Source organism: Larus michahellis, chromosome 4 (genome assembly GCF_964199755.1).
Source record: "Larus michahellis chromosome 4, bLarMic1.1, whole genome shotgun sequence".
Taxonomy (NCBI): Eukaryota; Metazoa; Chordata; class Aves; order Charadriiformes; family Laridae; genus Larus; species Larus michahellis.
Window position 1 is genome coordinate 49,201,989 of NC_133899.1, and position 16,725 is coordinate 49,218,713.

The 16,725-nt window shown below is 47.9% G+C and overlaps 1 protein-coding gene across 2 annotated transcripts; it reads left to right on the forward strand.

Annotated features, from left to right (window-relative positions):
• Positions 1–1,372: 1,372 nt before the first annotated feature.
• Positions 1,373–13,202, forward strand: DLL4 (delta like canonical Notch ligand 4). 2 transcript variants are annotated; one of them, XM_074584573.1, is made up of 11 exons: positions 1,373–1,788; positions 1,922–2,185; positions 2,641–2,698; positions 3,454–3,723; positions 4,677–4,737; positions 4,846–4,976; positions 6,393–6,562; positions 7,662–7,881; positions 8,333–9,041; positions 9,803–9,911; positions 11,296–13,202. In XM_074584573.1, the coding sequence occupies exons 1-11, from the start codon at positions 1,735–1,737 to the stop codon at positions 11,299–11,301; spliced, it is 2,052 nt and encodes a 683-aa protein (XP_074440674.1). In that variant the 5' UTR covers positions 1,373–1,734; the 3' UTR covers positions 11,302–13,202. The 2 variants fall into 2 exon arrangements, with proteins under 2 accessions (XP_074440674.1, XP_074440673.1); XM_074584572.1 differs by lacking the exon at positions 11,296–13,202 and having other exon boundaries at positions 1,374–1,788; positions 9,803–9,956.
• The last annotated feature ends 3,523 nt before the right edge of the window (positions 13,203–16,725 follow it).

Here is a 16,725-nt window from a genome sequence, read left to right on the forward strand (position 1 = left end):
TTTCCTGCTTTATTTCCCCCCAAAAAGAGCCTGGGCTGGGGAATTAACGCTGCAAGAAAAGAGCCTTTGGGAGAGGACCGAGGGTCAAGGGCGACTTGCAGCGCGCTGCGCCTCGGCGCTGCTCCCCAGGTGATCCACGCCGGAAAGGTCCACAGCCCTGCGAGGCGAGCGCTGGCATAAAGGTGGCAAGACCTCATTATCATACAGCTGAGGGTTTATCTCTCCCTCCCTTCCCCCCCCCCCCCCCCCCCCCCAACTCACCCCCCTCCGGCCTCCCATCCATTTAACAAGCTGAAATAAAAAGCCACATGAAAGGCCTTCTCTGTGCTTGGCTTTAATGAGGGACACGCGACCCAACAATAAGCGCACGCTGCAATCAGGCCAAGGGCTTTACTGGCACACGCCAGACCGCAGCCCGGCTGCAGCCCGGCACCGGCCACTGCCAACCAGCTTGACACAGCCCCCGGCCCCCCGCGGCACCCGCTCCCGCCCCGCCCGCCTGCGACCCCCCGAGTCTCCCCCTTGCCCGTGTTTTTCGGGGGCCGGGGGCAACAGCCAGGACAGCCGGGCTCCCTCCCCGCCGCCGGCCCGCCAGCCTCGGCCACCTCGCTTCAGCGTTCGTTTGCCACCACCGATTTCGGAAGGCAGACCCCCGCCTTGCCCGTCTCCCCGCCATCACCCGCGCCGCTTTGCCCCCTTCCCTGAGTGCGTTCCGCCGTTGGCCGGGGTCGGGGCTGCTGCGCCCCGGGGGCGGCGGCGGGGCTGTCCCGGGTGCCCGCCTGTCGGGCAAGCACCGTTTTACTTTTACTTTCCACCCAGGGCCAGCCCTCGCCCTGCGGGGCAGGTCCTGCCTGCCGGGACGGCCGCGGCTGCGGGGCGCAGCGCCGCGCTCTCCCGTCCCGTCGCGTCCCGTCCCGTCCCGTCGCAGGGAGCGGCTGCGGTGAGGCATGGGGACGGACGGACGGACGGACGGACACATTGCGTTCGGAGGGGGGAGTGAAAGAAGCAAACGAACAAGCGTGTTTTTTAAACATTTCATCCTCTATTGTTCGGGCGCTCTGGAAAGCCGCTGTGTGGAGGAGAGGCGTCTGATTTTCGAGGGAACTCTCCCAGTGCGAGCGCCGTAAATATCTCAACAGATGCTCGGCTCGCTGGTAATCAGCTCGGCTCCTCGCCGGTCAGCGCGGCAGCGGCGGCGGCGGGGTATTAATTCTGGATATATGAGGGCTCTCCGCAACATTTGGTTCTCTTTTTCCAGAAAGGAAAGATGGAAAAGGGGAGGGATCGGCCGTGAGTCTGACTGACAGTTTACATAATGAGCTTGTGAGGATGCGAGGCAAGTATATAAACAGCGCGAAGGGAAGCAAGTTTTCCATTTACTGAGCGCCGCTAGCACCGGGGAAAGGAGGAGCGGTTCCACGCTAAGCACTCCCCTCCGCGTCCCCCACCAAACCCACCCGGCTTTGGAGTTTATAAAGGCGACGGCCAGCGATCAGAGGTCGGCGGCTGGCTGCAGGATTAATTCCCAGAAGGGGGACGGATCGACACCTGGATTTTACCTTCCGATTTCTGCTGGTGCTGGGGGAAATATTTGGAAGAGCAGGTTGCTACAGGAGAAGCGCCGTGACCGCCTACTCTTTTCTCCCTCGACCGAGAAGCGCTTGCTTGAAACATTTGAGGAATACAGGAGGAAAACTAAATCCACTAAGAACTGGAAGCTTGAATAACACAAGGATGACAGCCTTGCGCATCTTTGGCTTGACGTTTCTGTTAGTGATTTTGCAGCAGGTAATTGCACATCGCAAAAAAAAAAAAAAAAAAAGGGTTGGCGAAATGTAAAGCGGGTGATGGAAGCAAGTTTGCATGGCAAAGCCGGGGTAAGGTCTGATTTGGCTATTTTGTGTGTCTCCCCTTTGTGCAGAGGGTGTCCGGCTCTGGCGTCTTCCAGCTGGAGCTGCACGAATTCGTGAATAGCCACGGGTCTCTGGCCAGCGGGAAGCCCTGTTTCCCCCACTGCAGGACCTTCTTTCGAGTTTGTTTGAAGCATTTTCAGGCAGTGGTCTCCCCGGGCTCCTGCACTTTCGGCAGCATCATCACCCCGGTTCTGGGAATAAATTCCTTCAGCATCAAGGACACGGAGAGATTTGACAGCCCCATTAAGTTGCCCTTTAACTTCACGTGGCCGGTGAGATCCCGCTTTAAACCCGGTTTTAAAGCCGACGGTGGGGCAGGGGGGCGGCAGGGGAAGGCTGGTGGCAGCGCGCTGTTAAGCTGTAATGTAAACAAACTACTTTCGCCTTTAGACTTATTTCCAGAACTTCCTTTAAAGAAAGAAAAAGAAAAAAAAATGTCTAAAAAAAAAAAAAAAAGCCCAGAAGCACTTGGGTTAATAAGTGTTGTTTATTAAGAGAAATAAAAGCAGCGCGGGGTGAGAGGGGGGTGAGATCGGCGGTCTGTAGGAGGGCGAGGGGGAAGGGCGTCGCTGCCGGGGGGGGGGGGGGGGGCCGTGCCGATGCGGGGCCGGGCCGGGCCGGGGGGTGCCGGGGGGAGGTCGGGGGGTGCCGGGGAGGTGGGGGGGGAAGGGTGTCGGGGGAGGTGTGGGGGGGTACCGGGTCTGACGCTGGTTTCTCCCCTCCGCAGGGCACCTTCTCGCTGATCATCCAGGCCTGGCACGCGCCCGCCAACTACCTGCCGGAAGGTGACTACGGCCGCGCGCCGCCGGCAGGGGGCGCCCTTCCCTCGGTGTCCCCCCCAATCCCTCCACACCCCACCCCCCCCCCCCGCATCATCCCCCCCCCCCCCCCCGCATCATCCCCCCTCCCCCCCCATCCCGAGACGGTCAACGGGCGCCCCCCGCTCAGCTGTTTATACCATAACGGCGGGGCCGGCTGCGTCCCACCGTCGGGAGCCAGCCCCCCCCGGCCCCGTTCCGCCCCCCCCCCCCCCCCATCCTCCCCCCCCCTCGATATCCATCAGGGGCCGCTTTGATTCTGCCCCGTCCTAATCTCCAACACAATTGCGTTTCCTCCGGTTTATTTTTGGCGTGGGAAAGCGAGGCGGGCTGCGGTGAGAACGCCGGGAGGCTGCCAGCGAGCCCCGGCCGCCTCTTCCTGTATTTTACACCTTGCTCGAATTCCGCCCTTTGGAGAGGAATAATGGCTTTGGGATGTTTTTCTGAGCGGAGAGGAAAAGGATATTTCACGACAGCCCTCGCTTTCAAAGGCCTCTCCGCTGAGCCCCCCTCGGACGGGGTTAGCACTCCCACCCTTACATACATATATGTGTGTGTATATATGCGCACACACACACACACGTGTATGTATATGCGAGCGGGGGGACCTCCAGCAGGGCATGGGGTGCTCGGGGCGGTGGCTTTTGCGGCGGTGGGGGGGTGGGGGGGGATGTTGCGCAGGGTGTTCGCCGTCTGCTGACGCTGGTCCCGCTCTCCCGCAGGCTCCCGGCCGCCCTCGGAGGACTGGCTCATCAGCCAGATGTCCATCCAGCGGTCGCTGTCGGTGGGCGAGGACTGGTCGCAGGACGTGCAGAGCGGGCCGCAGACCCAGCTGCGCTACGCCTACCGGGTGGTCTGCAGCGAGAACTACTACGGCGAGAGCTGCTCCCGCCTCTGCAAGCGCCGCGACGACCGCTTCGGACACTACGTCTGCGAGGCGGACGGCAGCCTGGCCTGCCTGCCCGGCTGGACCGGCGAGTACTGCACCGAGCGTAAGTGCCCTTGCGAAAGCTCACGGAGGCCTCGGCGCTTTCGGGAGCATCACCCGCTTTGGCTTCCCTAGGCCCTCGTCTGGGCTAACGGGTCGTTGGCCTGGGATAGGGATGACGCCCGAGCGGCCTTCAAGAAAACGCAACACCCCCCCCGCAAGGCATCAGGGAGCTTATTTGATGAAGGGACCTGGAACCCAAAAGCACAGCCTCTTGTCCAGTTCCACCCGACCCTGGTTGTAGCTGGTTTTGTGGTCAGTCCTTAAAAAAAGGGTGGCTGCGACAAGGCTGTAACGAAGCCTTGTGCCCGGTTACCCGGTAGGCGCTTGGGGCCATGTTTTCATGCCGACCTTTCCACTCCCTGCCTGGAGAGAGAAAGCTCCACGCTGAGGACTTTGCCCTCTTTGGCTGCAACTACCAACACTGTTGTTCACCTCTGCGAGGGTTAGCAGCAGAGAAAGAGCTCGCAGAGAAAGGATCCTGGCTGATATCCCTGAACCGGCGATATCTGTTCCATGTTAAAGTGCTAGCAGCTTGCCCACACACATGCGTCCACCGGTCCTGCTGCCAGAGGAGATGGGACAGGTGTAGTGGCGTAGTAGTGGGAATCCTTGCTGTGAGATCAGGGTCCTGTTGGGTTTTTTCAGTCTTTCATTGGTACCAGCCAAAGCTGCCTCCTCTTGCTCCTTTTCTAGCAAGAGTTGCAAGAGTTCATGTTTGTTGTATAAACAGAAAAACTAAAGGACAACTTGTCAAATGTTGGCTTTCCTTGTTCACTTCCTCCTGCTCCAGAACTCCCCGTACTGAGAATTTTTAAAACAAAGCTTTGAAAGTGCAAAACTGGTTTTCAAAGTATTATTTTTTTAAAAAGCTGGCATTTCCCCTTTTAAAAGTGTATTCTGTAGTGCCATGTGTATTTACCTAAACATTTCTGCTTTTTTGCGTTCTCTTTACAGCCATCTGTCTGTCTGGATGTACTGAACAGAATGGATATTGCAACAAGCCGGGAGAGTGCATGTGAGTAGACGGCAATTGCAATCTGAACTTCAGTTAAAATGTCACCTTGTAATAGAAACTTAAACTCTTTTCCATGTCATTAATGTTTTAATTTGGCTTTTCTTCTAGCTGCCGTCCCGGTTGGCAAGGCCGCTACTGTGATGAATGCATTCCCCACATAGGCTGCCGCCACGGGACTTGTAAAACACAATGGCAGTGCATATGTGATGAAGGATGGGGTGGCCTCTTCTGCGATCAAGGTTAGTTCTGAAGGTTGTGCTTATGGCTCTAGGCTGGGTACTCCTCAGTACTGGGCTAAGGAATCTGACCCATTGGATCCACAATTAAATTGCCGCAAAGTACATCTTCACAGGCATCCGCTTGTACCGCCGCTGTCTTAGATGCCACATTTGTAGTAAGTTTGTTGGAAAACAAGCCAACCTTTTTTGGTAGCTGCAGTTTTTTCTCTCAAAAAAAGGCTTTTCTCTTGGAAAAAAAACCCCAACAACCTGGATGAGTATTGAACAGGCAAGTTTTCTGCCTGATCAAGTTAAGTTTAACTTATTCCCTGTCCAACTATAACAATTTACTAAACAGTTTCCAGCAGCAGTAAACACCATCATTTGGGCCTTCCTTATTTTGCATACAAGGAAGTTAACTCATGTGATAAGTCTGGAGCATGAGAGAAAAATCATGTAAGCAAGAATGAAAAGTACAGGTTCCATTTTAAGGTACACCAGACCACTTCCACCTATTCAACCCATTGAATCACTGAACCGTAGCCAGCTGAGCAGTCATGTCCTCAAGGCCATATATGCACTGCTGGCACTGAGATCATTAAGTCCTCAAAGCAAGCTAAGTGTTTCCAAGCAGTTATAAGACTAAGATGGTGAAGTCTGAATTAAGCTGGAAAAGTAAAGTTGCAGGTTTTTTTTTTTCTGCTTGTAGTTATCTATTAACCAGTTGTATTCCAATTACTCTACGGTATTTATAGAGACAATAAAGATTTTCTACTTACGTCCTATGAACTTGTGTGCTTAACCTCTGTCTCAAATTTAAAAAAAAAAAAGCTTGGCAGAGCTTTTAGACAGTTTAAACTATTAACATTCATAACAAGAGAGCATGGTAAATAAACAGTAAAATAACTCTAGTGTTTGTTTAAATCTCCAAGCCAAAACCTCTTTATTTCCTCCCTGCCTCCCCAGAATGTGCCTCGGAGCACACCTTGTAAAGATGGGGCTCGCTGTTTTAGTACGTGACGTTGTGCATGAAGAGCCTATGGTGCCGTCGCCTCTCTTGCAGAGAACTCATGCTTAACAAGTACATTTTCCAACTTGGCACCTAAATCCCATCACAGCTAACGGGTTTATGCATGCAAAAAAAGGGAGAGTACCAAGAAAGTTAAATTTTTGCCAGGTCTCTCAAAATTCAGAGCTCACTTATAACAGCGATGGACGTAAGAGGAATATCTAAAATCAATGAGAGTCTGAAACATCTGATTAGTACTGATAATAACCTGGGCAATCACCTCCAGTATTCCTATTGATAGCAAAACGAAATATTGCATTGAAAATTCTATCTTTTTTTTTTTTTTTTGGTTGACTAAAGGGGTTTTGTTTGAATGTCTTTTCCCAGCTGTCAAAGACGTTTTTCTCTAACTCCTGGTCTCTTTGCAGATCTGAACTACTGCACTCACCACAGGCCATGCAAAAACGGAGCGACTTGCATGAACACCGGCCAGGGCAGCTACACGTGCTCATGCAAACCCGGCTTTACCGGGGTTGACTGCGAACATGAGATCAGCGAGTGCGACAGCAATCCCTGTAGGAACGGCGGCAGTTGCACGGTGAGGGCATTTTAAATGTAAAGTCTTTGTGTGAAGCAAGCCCCGGTATACCTTTTCAGAAATGGTTCTGTAACAACATAATGGGAATTCGATAGTGCACAGGTTCATTACCAACGCTCACAACTACCATACTGAAGCCTTCCCGAGAGGTGTCAGGGGAGGAAGTCTGTTACAGGAGGAGATGTATCATCTAGATTAGAACTGGTCAACTGATCCTTAGGTTTCTGTGGCAGCCATTATGAGAGCCTGGCAAGATCCAAGGCTGGTGAGGCAGCAGATCTGGAAAAAATAAGCTTCACAAACCAAGGTTCATGCAGAAATGTGCTAAGTCTGTATTTTAATAGCAAACGAAAGAAAACTTCTGCTTTCTGCTGTGGGAGCGTAGCGTCAGGCAACATGAGGGCAATCAGCTGAAACGCTGTCTGTGAAACAGGGCGCTGCAGTTTTAGTTTCCTGCAGTCTAGTGTTTCAGTGGGTTTTCGAACCCAGTCAATGATTGATTCTACCTGTTGATAAAGACTCATCGATTATAGATATCAAACATAATTCAATGCATGTTTAGATTAAAGCTAGTGGCGCAAGACCCTAGCTCCCTTCTCCCAAGGCGTTGGACATACAGTACTTGGAAAGAAAAGACAGTTTTGTTGTGATCTAGGTGGTGGGATTTACCCATGGCAAAGCAATGTAAGTCCTTATAAAGAAAAAAAGGGCTCTCATGCCGAGGATACATGGCCTGATCACAGCTGTGTAGGTTGACATGCGCCGTTCTGCTCTGGGAGGACCTCGGGGATCCCATTAGACCGTAGTGGTGTTAGTAATGGTTTTGTCTAGCTGTTTGTAGGCTCCCTGCAACTGCATCTGCTCAGCTTGTGTAGCTGCATGATTACTCCTGCATGCCGAGTACGGCCGGTTCACAGCTCTGTCCCTCACAGTCTGGCCTGCAGTTATTTACTCTCCAAATGTTGCTTTTGCCACATCAGAGTGTGGATGGGAAAGGAATGAACAGCGCGCCCGTGCGCACTGCCGACCAAAAATAAGCGTGCGAGCAGCTATTGCTTGGTGCCATCAAACAACAGTGTCCTGATGTTGTGTTTTGCAGGATATGGAGAACGGTTATCACTGCCTCTGCCCCCCTGGCTACTATGGCACTCACTGCGAGCACAGCGCTTTGACGTGCGTAGACTCCCCCTGCTTTAACGGTGGCACGTGCTTGGAAAAAGAACAAGGGGCCAGCTACACTTGCGTTTGCCCTTTCGGCTTCACGGGGTCAAACTGCGAAAAAAAAGTAGACAGGTGCACGAGCAACCCCTGTGCAAACGGTGAGTCCTTTCCACAGGAAACCTCCTGTCCCTGACGCGTTTGTGCTTTTCAGTGCAGAAGTGATAGAAATCCAATCTGACCTCCACTCTTCCTCTAATACATTAGTCCCTCTCCCCCACTGTATTCCACATCTACCCTAATTTTAGTCTCTTGCTGGGGGGTGGGAGCTTTCACTGGCATTTTCTGTGCAATGAAACAATGTGCAAGGTTTATCATGTGATGGGGAAGATGGCAGAATTAAGTAAATTAACTTTATTACATATTTAGAAGGGGCATATTTTTAAGGCATGGTAATTAGGTAAATGATAAGGAACTTTTAGATGTGCGGTTGTTTTGTAAAATAACCTCCCTCTTCTTGAGACAATATACAACGCTAACTGGGGAGAGGTTTAGGTTTCCGAGTGAAGTGCATTGCAGACTAATTTTTTTTAATTTTATTTTTTTCCTCAGATGGTAATTGCTTTTACCTTGGTCAGATTCGCGTGTGTCGTTGTCGGGCTGGTTTCTCTGGTCAGAAATGTGAGATAAACATCAATGATTGTGCCAGAAACCCATGTTCCAATGGGGGAACTTGTCAGGACCTGATCAACGATTACACCTGCACGTGCTTGCCAGGCTTCAGTGGCAGGAACTGTGACATCAAAACCAGAGACGAATGTGCTTCTGGGCCATGTGAGAACGGAGGCACATGCTACAGCGGACTTTATAGTGCCAACTTCGTCTGCTACTGTCCTTCTGGCTTCATGGGCAACCGTTGTGAATTGCCAGTTTATCCAGTGCCTGTTACGCTTCCTCCTAAACCAGTCCCCTGGATTGCTATATCCATGGGGGTCGGGCTGGTGGCTTTGCTCATACTGTTCTGCATGATAGCGATGGTCATCAGGCAGATGAGGATGCACCCAGAGCAGGACTTGGATCCAATGAACAACCTGTCTGACTTCCAGAAGGACAATCTCATTCCAGCTTCCCAGCTCAAAAACACCAATAAAAATAAAGACCTTGAAGTGGACTGTGGGCTGGAGAAGTCAAACTACAAACCCAAGAACCATAAACTGGACTACAATCTGGTCAAAGACCTGACAAGTAGAGGGACACAGGAAGATAAATATTACAAAAGTGAAAAGTGTTTAGGAGAAAAGTCTCCCCTCAGACTACACAGGTGAGAACGCAGTCTTCCTTCTAGTCTTTCTTAAGGCCCCTCATCTTCATACCAGTCTAGAAGCAGATGAGAAAATATGGGGGGAAAAAAGAAACCTCGAGCAGATAATATACATAACAAAACAGCAAATCCAGGCATCTTCATGCTGGAGTATGCATGTCACGGCCAAGTGGTATCCTTAGCTAAGTCAATGAAATCGAGTGTTTGGGCAGGGTGCTGCTAGTATGGGTACTGTGAGGGGGAACGGGAGCAGCTAGGGGCAGTGGCGAAAGTAAGAAGTGTCTTTTCTTCCTCAATAGATCTTGGAGCAACAACAGTTAAGGCATAGAGTGATTAAAAATAAGTATTTTTGCTCATTAAGAAGGCAAAATGGTCTGCCTACTAAGAAGAATGATAGAGTAAAAATAGCTACTCTTTTTCAAAACAAGAAAAGGGCAGGTATTCGCTGGCTCATCAGTCTCCTGATAGAGGTACTGAAAGTCTTGCCTGGGATCTGATTGCGGCCGTTACACTGAGGGATCCTGGGAGCACGCTATTAGGTTGGACATGGCAGAAGCATAGGAAGACAGGAGCTACTCCTTACATCCACTTTCCTAGTATAATGTCCTGCCATCATATAGAGCACGTGAAACTTCATCCTCTCCGCCTCCCTCCTCCACCTTCGTGGCTATCTCATTCCACCCCTCCATATTCATGGTAGATTTTGAGAGTCAGGCTTGTTAGTAGTCAGCTAATGTTCTTTTCTCTCTGCCCTGCCTCAGTGAAAAGCCGGAATGTAGGATATCAGCGATATGCTCTCCGAGGGATTCAATGTACCAGTCCGTCTTTGTGATAACAGAAGAAAGAAATGAGTGCATCATAGCCACAGAGGTAAGTCAGTCCACAGGTGGACAGGCATAAATTCGCAAAGTAAAGTGGTAAATTATCCTCTAGAATTGCATCTGAGAAGGTCACTTTATTTCCAGGGATCCCGATGCTTACCAGCATTCACCTCTCCTCTTCTGTGGCCCACACAGAACATACAGTGGGGAAAATCAAGAAATTAGCAGCTCTGATTTTATTAAACCAGGGATTTTGAGCTTAGATAAATCAGCGGGAGATGAAAACACAGACCATCAGCCCATCACAATTCAGCACATTGTAGGATTATTTCCTCTTAAATAGGTAGTCAGTAAAAATGGAAATAATAATCGTTCATAGGCCCATTCGTGTAAAGCCACGTTTTTTCCCATGACTACGATGGATAATCTGTGTTCCATGGAAACGGGCAAAGCGATAGATTTCCAGCAGAAGATGGAAGGTGTTAATGGATAGGCATAACAGTTAGGAAGTCTATAATAAGGTAATTTCAACCTCTTGGTGTTTAAGCTCCAGCTATATGTTTTGTGACAGAAGTTAACGCTGTTATTGATAAACACATCTAGATTTTTCTATTATATTGAAAAGTCAGAGAACAGATACATGAAAAAGGAAGGGCCTATTGAGGAACCAACAAACAGTTCCTGAAGAATTACAGACCCTTTGGAAAAAGGCTCAATGGAAGTCAAAGGCAACTTGACGTTAGCCAATACCTGCCTTCTTCAGTGTCACCAGCTTTAGGAGTAGTTTCAGACTCCAGGAAAGAGAAGCTTGCTGTGCCATATAGCACTGATCTGTGAGGTCAGATCTGCACGATTCTGTCTCCCTTGCCAGGGTGGATATCAGATTTCCTCTTGAAGGCAAGGTGGAACACAAGTCAACAAACAATATTAAAAGTTTAAGTGAAAGGATTTTCAAAAATACAAATGACAGCTAGACGCTTCATTCCCACTAAGTGACCTCAATACCGTATCTTCCTTTGAAGATTTTGCTGACCGGTGCTAGACTTCCAGATTTACATCAGGCATCGCCAGAATTGTTTTTATTTTTGGAATGACAGCCCCTGAAACCTCTCTCCACATCATTCAGGCTTAATGCTTCTGAACACAAGCTATCTAACTTTAGGTCTTTTAAAGAGACCTAATGTTAAGCACCCAGATTTGTAAGCGTTCTTCCCCTCGGCCCAGGTAGAGAGACTACTCATCATACAGATGACTTTGGTTTTTTGCTGGTGATTCTTTGTCTCTGGACTCAGCCAAAAACATTGAAGGCTGATAGTTAAACTGCAGTAATGTCTGGCTTAATTTGCTTTGGTTGAATTACAGGTTGTTAGTTCTGCAGTAGTCTGTATGCTGTGCTTCCTTCTCATTCCCGGTATTATTTTCTATCCTGGCAGGTATAAGACTGAAGATCAGCCCATTTGCACCTCAGATTTGGTAATGCCAGTAGATGGACGTTCCTGCTGCATTGTTTACAATTCAGAACTGGATCGGACTGTTTTTAATTACATGCAACTTGCTGCTCTCAGGCGGAGGATGGAACTGGGTGAACTGGACAGACTGTGAATTTACTGAAAGATGCAATACACCTTTTTGTTCTTACTGCCCTTGTTTGAAGTTTGATACCAGAAATCTCATTGGCTATAGAAGAGGGGAGGCAGAGGGAAAAGAGAGGGGTTAAAAATGTTGGTGTTTTAATTTGTTTTTTTAAAAAGATACTGAGGCCAGTTCCTCACGGACAGACCCCTGGCTTTCCAGAACTCTGGTTATGGGAGGTGCCGGTAGATGAGGAGGCACTTAACTATCACAGATGTTGCCATGGAAGGTGTGAAGAAAGACACATTGCTATGCAGATAATGGATACAGTATAAACGAGGTCTCTATATTTTATTTTTTTTTCTGGGTTTAAAAGTGCCTAAAATGTGTCAAGAGAATCTAACAAGCCCAAACAGAGACTTGACTGCTCTTTTTGCAGTTACCTGAACAGTATTGGGCAGGGGTGGTTGATACGTCCTGCTACACATCTATTTGCGTCTCCTCCCTCCTGCTGCATGTACTGGAGACTGTGTAAGGGGCGAGAGGAGGAAGGAAAGAGGAATTCCGAATTTACATGCCATCTCATTTCGTGATGCTTTGGAGAACTGATTGACCCAGGCCACAATATGGGACAGGATCTTTGTGGATTTAAACATTCGAGAGGGAAAAGTTGTGATAAGGAATGTGTTCTGCCTCTTCCCCATTGATAAGGAGGAGGCGTGATCCCAGCTCTATTTAAAGCCTTACAAATGCGTTTAAAATCAATCAGCTCCTAGAACCTTTATGTGCTGAGCTGTCTCAGCTGTTTTCATGCCCTTTGCACTACCAGTGATTGTGAATAGACATTACCTTTCTCTTCTCCTTCCTCATTCTCTCCCCCCCCGCCTTATTTTGACACAAATTTGGGGGTTTACGTTGTGTTTCTGAATTAGGTGCCACCTTCTACTGCAAATAGTCTCAAAATTGCAGCTGTTACTTTCTGAAGGAGAAGCAGCAGTGTGACTCCCCTCCCTATTTCTCCATCTGGTTGCAAAACTCTGACTCCTGTCCTTCATCCCAGTTCCAAATGCCCAACAGCGAAGCACCCACTGAGACACCCTCTGCCAAGACAGGTGGAGATTAGAGTTAGAAGGTTCTAGGCTCGTCTTGTTTCTTTCATGCCCACCCACTGCTAGGCAGAAAAGGGGAAGCCTGCCCCTGGAAACCAGAGGTGTGCAGAAGCTCTTTTCTTATATCCGTATTTACAGCAATAATACCGGACACCCCGGTGGAAAGTGCTGTGATACTAATGAGATGAGACCGTGGGGTGGGGCAGAACGAGGAGGGAGGAAACAAGATCGCTTCGAAGAAACCCAGACCGTGCCGTCTCTCCGATGGCGATATTCCTGCCCTTGTAAATCCTGTTGTTGGACTAGCCCACCTACTGCCTTGAACTGTGCAGACAAGACCCCTTCATAATGTCCACTACTGACCTTCTGCTCTGACCACGTAGGACCATTTTGAAGATGACCTTCAGAAATCAATAATATGGGTTTTAGTTTGTCTGTTTGTAGTTTATTTTGAAGACTAGTATTTCAATAATTTAAAAAAAAAATCAGAAGCACTGAACTTTCTACGTTTTATAACATTATTTTGTATATAATGTATATTTATAATCAAAACAGAAGTGTAAATATGTTTATTACTTCTCATGTAATGTTTTTAATGTGATGACAAAGTTTGAATTTTATTTTTTTTTTCAAGCAATGAAAATACTTTCCTGCTACTACGAAGTTTACTGTGGTTTGTCCTTTTACACTTCGGGTTCCATGAGTCTGTGACAGCCAAGGTTACCCGAAGCCCCAGAAGTAAGCCTGGCTGCCTGCTCCCTGCAGCCAGCCCTACGTTTACATTTTGCACACCAACTGCTGTCGGCTGCTTTTTATAAAACAGTTATACTGTTAACTGGTGTCAACAAAGTTGTTCAGCCGAGTGGCATTCTTCTGACAGAAAAGTTATACATATTTATATTGTGATATATTATATAATATTTAAATTATATATATGCATATATATATTCTCTTGCTACGGAGTGGGACTGAACTCTCAGGAAAGTTATTTTTATTAATGTTTCACATGACAACTTGTGGCATGGAAGATGATACAGATTTAATACCGTTTTGAAGCGACTTAATAAATGTGCTGGCTTGGGGTTCACTTACAGAACAAGACACGATTACTTTTTTTTTTTAATCCCATTTCTTCAAATACTTTCAGTAAGACCCAGATCTTGCCCCCAGGTTAATCCTGCACAGCTTCTACATCTACACTTGCGAGATTGCATCCTTGTTTGTTTGATTGCGATGGGTAAGATTTGTCTTTCACTTGTAGGATTAGGGGGAGTTTCAGGCTTTCTCCTCCTGAGTTCCCTACGTTACACCAGCAGCCGTGTCCTCCCAGGGCATCACGAAGTTATTATCCTCCACAGCCCTTTTGGAGGACACTTCCACCAAAAAAAAGCAGTGTAAAAAGCAGACTTGTATAAAACACTCCCAGCAGGTTTAGTAGCCTTTGAAGCACATACATTTACAGACAATTAAATCTCTCACTAGATCAGGTAGGTGCCATACAGCCAACATCTGAATGCACAAAAGCAAAAACTATAAGAACAGGAAACCACTGCTGCTCTACTTTAAAACCAGACTTTTGTTGTTGTTGATAAAATGCCAAAAAAGCATCTCAGTGTTGGATGCCTTTCCTATCTTTCCCCCAGATAAAATCTAACCAAAATTTTCTAGTTTTTCAAAAAATACAAACCAAAAAAAATCCCACTGGCATTAAAAAAGCACCATAAAAAATTGTTTTTACTTTGTCATTAAAATACTGCAAATAATGGTCTACAAGGGTCCCTCTGAGTATATTATTAAGCTTACATAAACACTATTTACTTTGGATGGTTTTGTTTCTCCCTCTTTGGTTCTTTTCTTAGTGAAATTAACTTTCAAATCCCAGCCAATTTCCCTGGCTACCATAAAAATAAATTTAAGATGAAACTCAGAAATAAAAAGCCACCTCCCCCTCCCCAAACACTCACCCTGTAGAGCAAATTATGAAAAACAAGCCATTGACAAAAAGCCGAGCAGATGCTCCCTGCTTGCAGTCCTTCCTCGGCAATGTGAAATAAACCCAACAGATGCCTCTCTTAATTGAGCACATGGATTACATACACACATGCACTCTGTCCTGCTTAAAACAAAACACACACAAAAATCAAACAGGAAAATAGCCAGAGAACTCTTCCCAAAGCCTAGGCAAGCAGGAATGCTAAGACCAAAAAAGACTCGGCTCTTCCTGCTCAAAACGAGACAGGAAACGGTATCCATAGACAGAAGGGAGTTGAAATCCATTAAAACCCGTGGACCTGATTATGTAGATCCCACAGGGTAAAGCAGGTACAACACATGCCTTTGTGTATCCACACAGGAGAGAGGAAAGAAAAAAAAGCGTCAGCTTACAAGGAAATCTGTGAATATTTACTGGAGGCAGCGCTGCACTACGCGGCTACCAGAATAGATCACAGATCCTACACAGGAAAAACAGGAGCGGTGCCTGCTTCCACACAGGAGGAGATGGAAAGCATATGTGGATCTACGCACGTGTGCACATCCCCAAGTCCTTGCCAAAGAAACTACAAGCAAATTAGCCGCACACATAATATGACCTGGATTTAACCCACATCTTTGGCCAAAAATTTCCTTACCGAGGGCTGCTGCGCACCGACTGCTCACCAGTCTGCCCCTCCCCGAGGTGCGAGCATCTCTGAGACACGCTGTATGAACTCACTAGGAGGAGCTCTGAGAGCCTTCTGGGCTGTAAAGACTCAGCCTGGATTTCAGAGATTCCTCTTGAGGACCACGGACGATGCCAGGACCGTAAACATACCGGCAAATAATGCCTTTTCTCTTTAACAAGCTTACAGAGTTCTCAGACCCAACTCTATGACTAACTTCTCTCAGCATAATTTGCAACAACTATGGCAAGATTCCGGATTTGGCTCGAGGACTGCACCTAAACTTGGCTTTCAGTTTTAAAAGACTGCACGAAACTCACTTAAAAGCAATGTGACAAAACAACAATTTTAAGAATGGACTCCTGACTCTCAGAGACTCTCCGGTGTTTCCTTGTAGTAGCACCTGATAGAAACGATTTCACAGCCACTCAGAGCCCTTCAGTCTAGGCAATTCCAGAGTTGGACTGAGTGAGAGGGGTTGCTGCTCCGTGCGACACTTTGCTCGAGTTCTTCCATGTTCGGCTCCATCCCTTCATCATTTACCTCTTTAAACAGTCCGCTGATGAGGGGAAACAGATGCCGGGATATACCCGTAACTCTAGCACCCACTGGTGCTGAGACAACACGCAGCAGGGCTGTGCTGCCGATGAAAACGCAGCACAGGGCACGGAGTTCCATTAGGTTAGCGAAGGTGAGGGATGCTTGTAGAAATTAGGCTTGATACAGGCGGGATAAAACTCAGAATGCATTTTATTACGGACAATACTTGTCCAGCAACAGCGCTCAGCCTTGAAAGAGCTGCTGAGAAAACCTAGATTGGTTATTGTGCAATTGCAACCATCTCGTCCAACAGATGAAACCATCTCTGTAAAAACGCATTTCAAGTATTTTCATTGCTCCTCAGTCTTTTTTCATTAGTGCATGCTAAAATGAGAAAGGTACATCAGGTCACTAACAAACCTCTACTATAGTGGCTTAAGCGACAGTTACATATGTATGTTTGCCTGTCATTCCCTTATCTCACATACCTGATCCATAAATAAATATGGATTTTACGTAGCAGATATGACAGTCCCAGTACATTTTGCTCACAATCCAAACTGCAGTTGTGGAGAATTGTCATAACTTGGTGGCCTTCCGCCACGCTTCACTATTTTCATAACTTCAATTTTACAGCCTCTCTGGAGAGTCAACATCAAGGTTTCCCTCCCCCCCAGTCCCCCGCCTTTTAAGTTTTGCCAGCTCAGCTCCCAGAGCTTGCAGGCAGTGACCCTGCTGGCTGGTAACGCCCAAAGCAGTGCGATTTCTCCTCGATCGCTCTTGCACCTGCTCTAACCCTGCCTCCCCTGCTCTCAGACCTGTCTGGGCAACAGCGTGACTCAGCACCATAAAACTACCCTTTCTCTTTCTCCTTCCTCTGCTGGTCTTATCACCACCACCGTCCTCGCTTCCACTTCCCCCTGCGCAGCTTTGGGGCACATTTCTGCAGCTCGGTGGTCTATCATGCTGCAGGTAAACGATT

What these genes read in the sequence shown, in the direction of transcription:
- DLL4 (XM_074584572.1), top strand. Translation starts at nt 1,735, where the DNA reads ATGACAGCCTTGCGCATCTTTGGCTTGACGTTTCTGTTAGTGATTTTG. An exon ending in CCTTTAACTTCACGTGGCCG is followed by an intron (nt 2,186 to 2,640) that starts GTGAGATCCCGC and finishes TCCCCTCCGCAG; the next exon opens with GGCACCTTCTCGCTGATCAT. An exon ending in GAGCAACCCCTGTGCAAACG is followed by an intron (nt 7,882 to 8,332) that starts GTGAGTCCTTTC and finishes TTTTTTCCTCAG; the next exon opens with ATGGTAATTGCTTTTACCTT.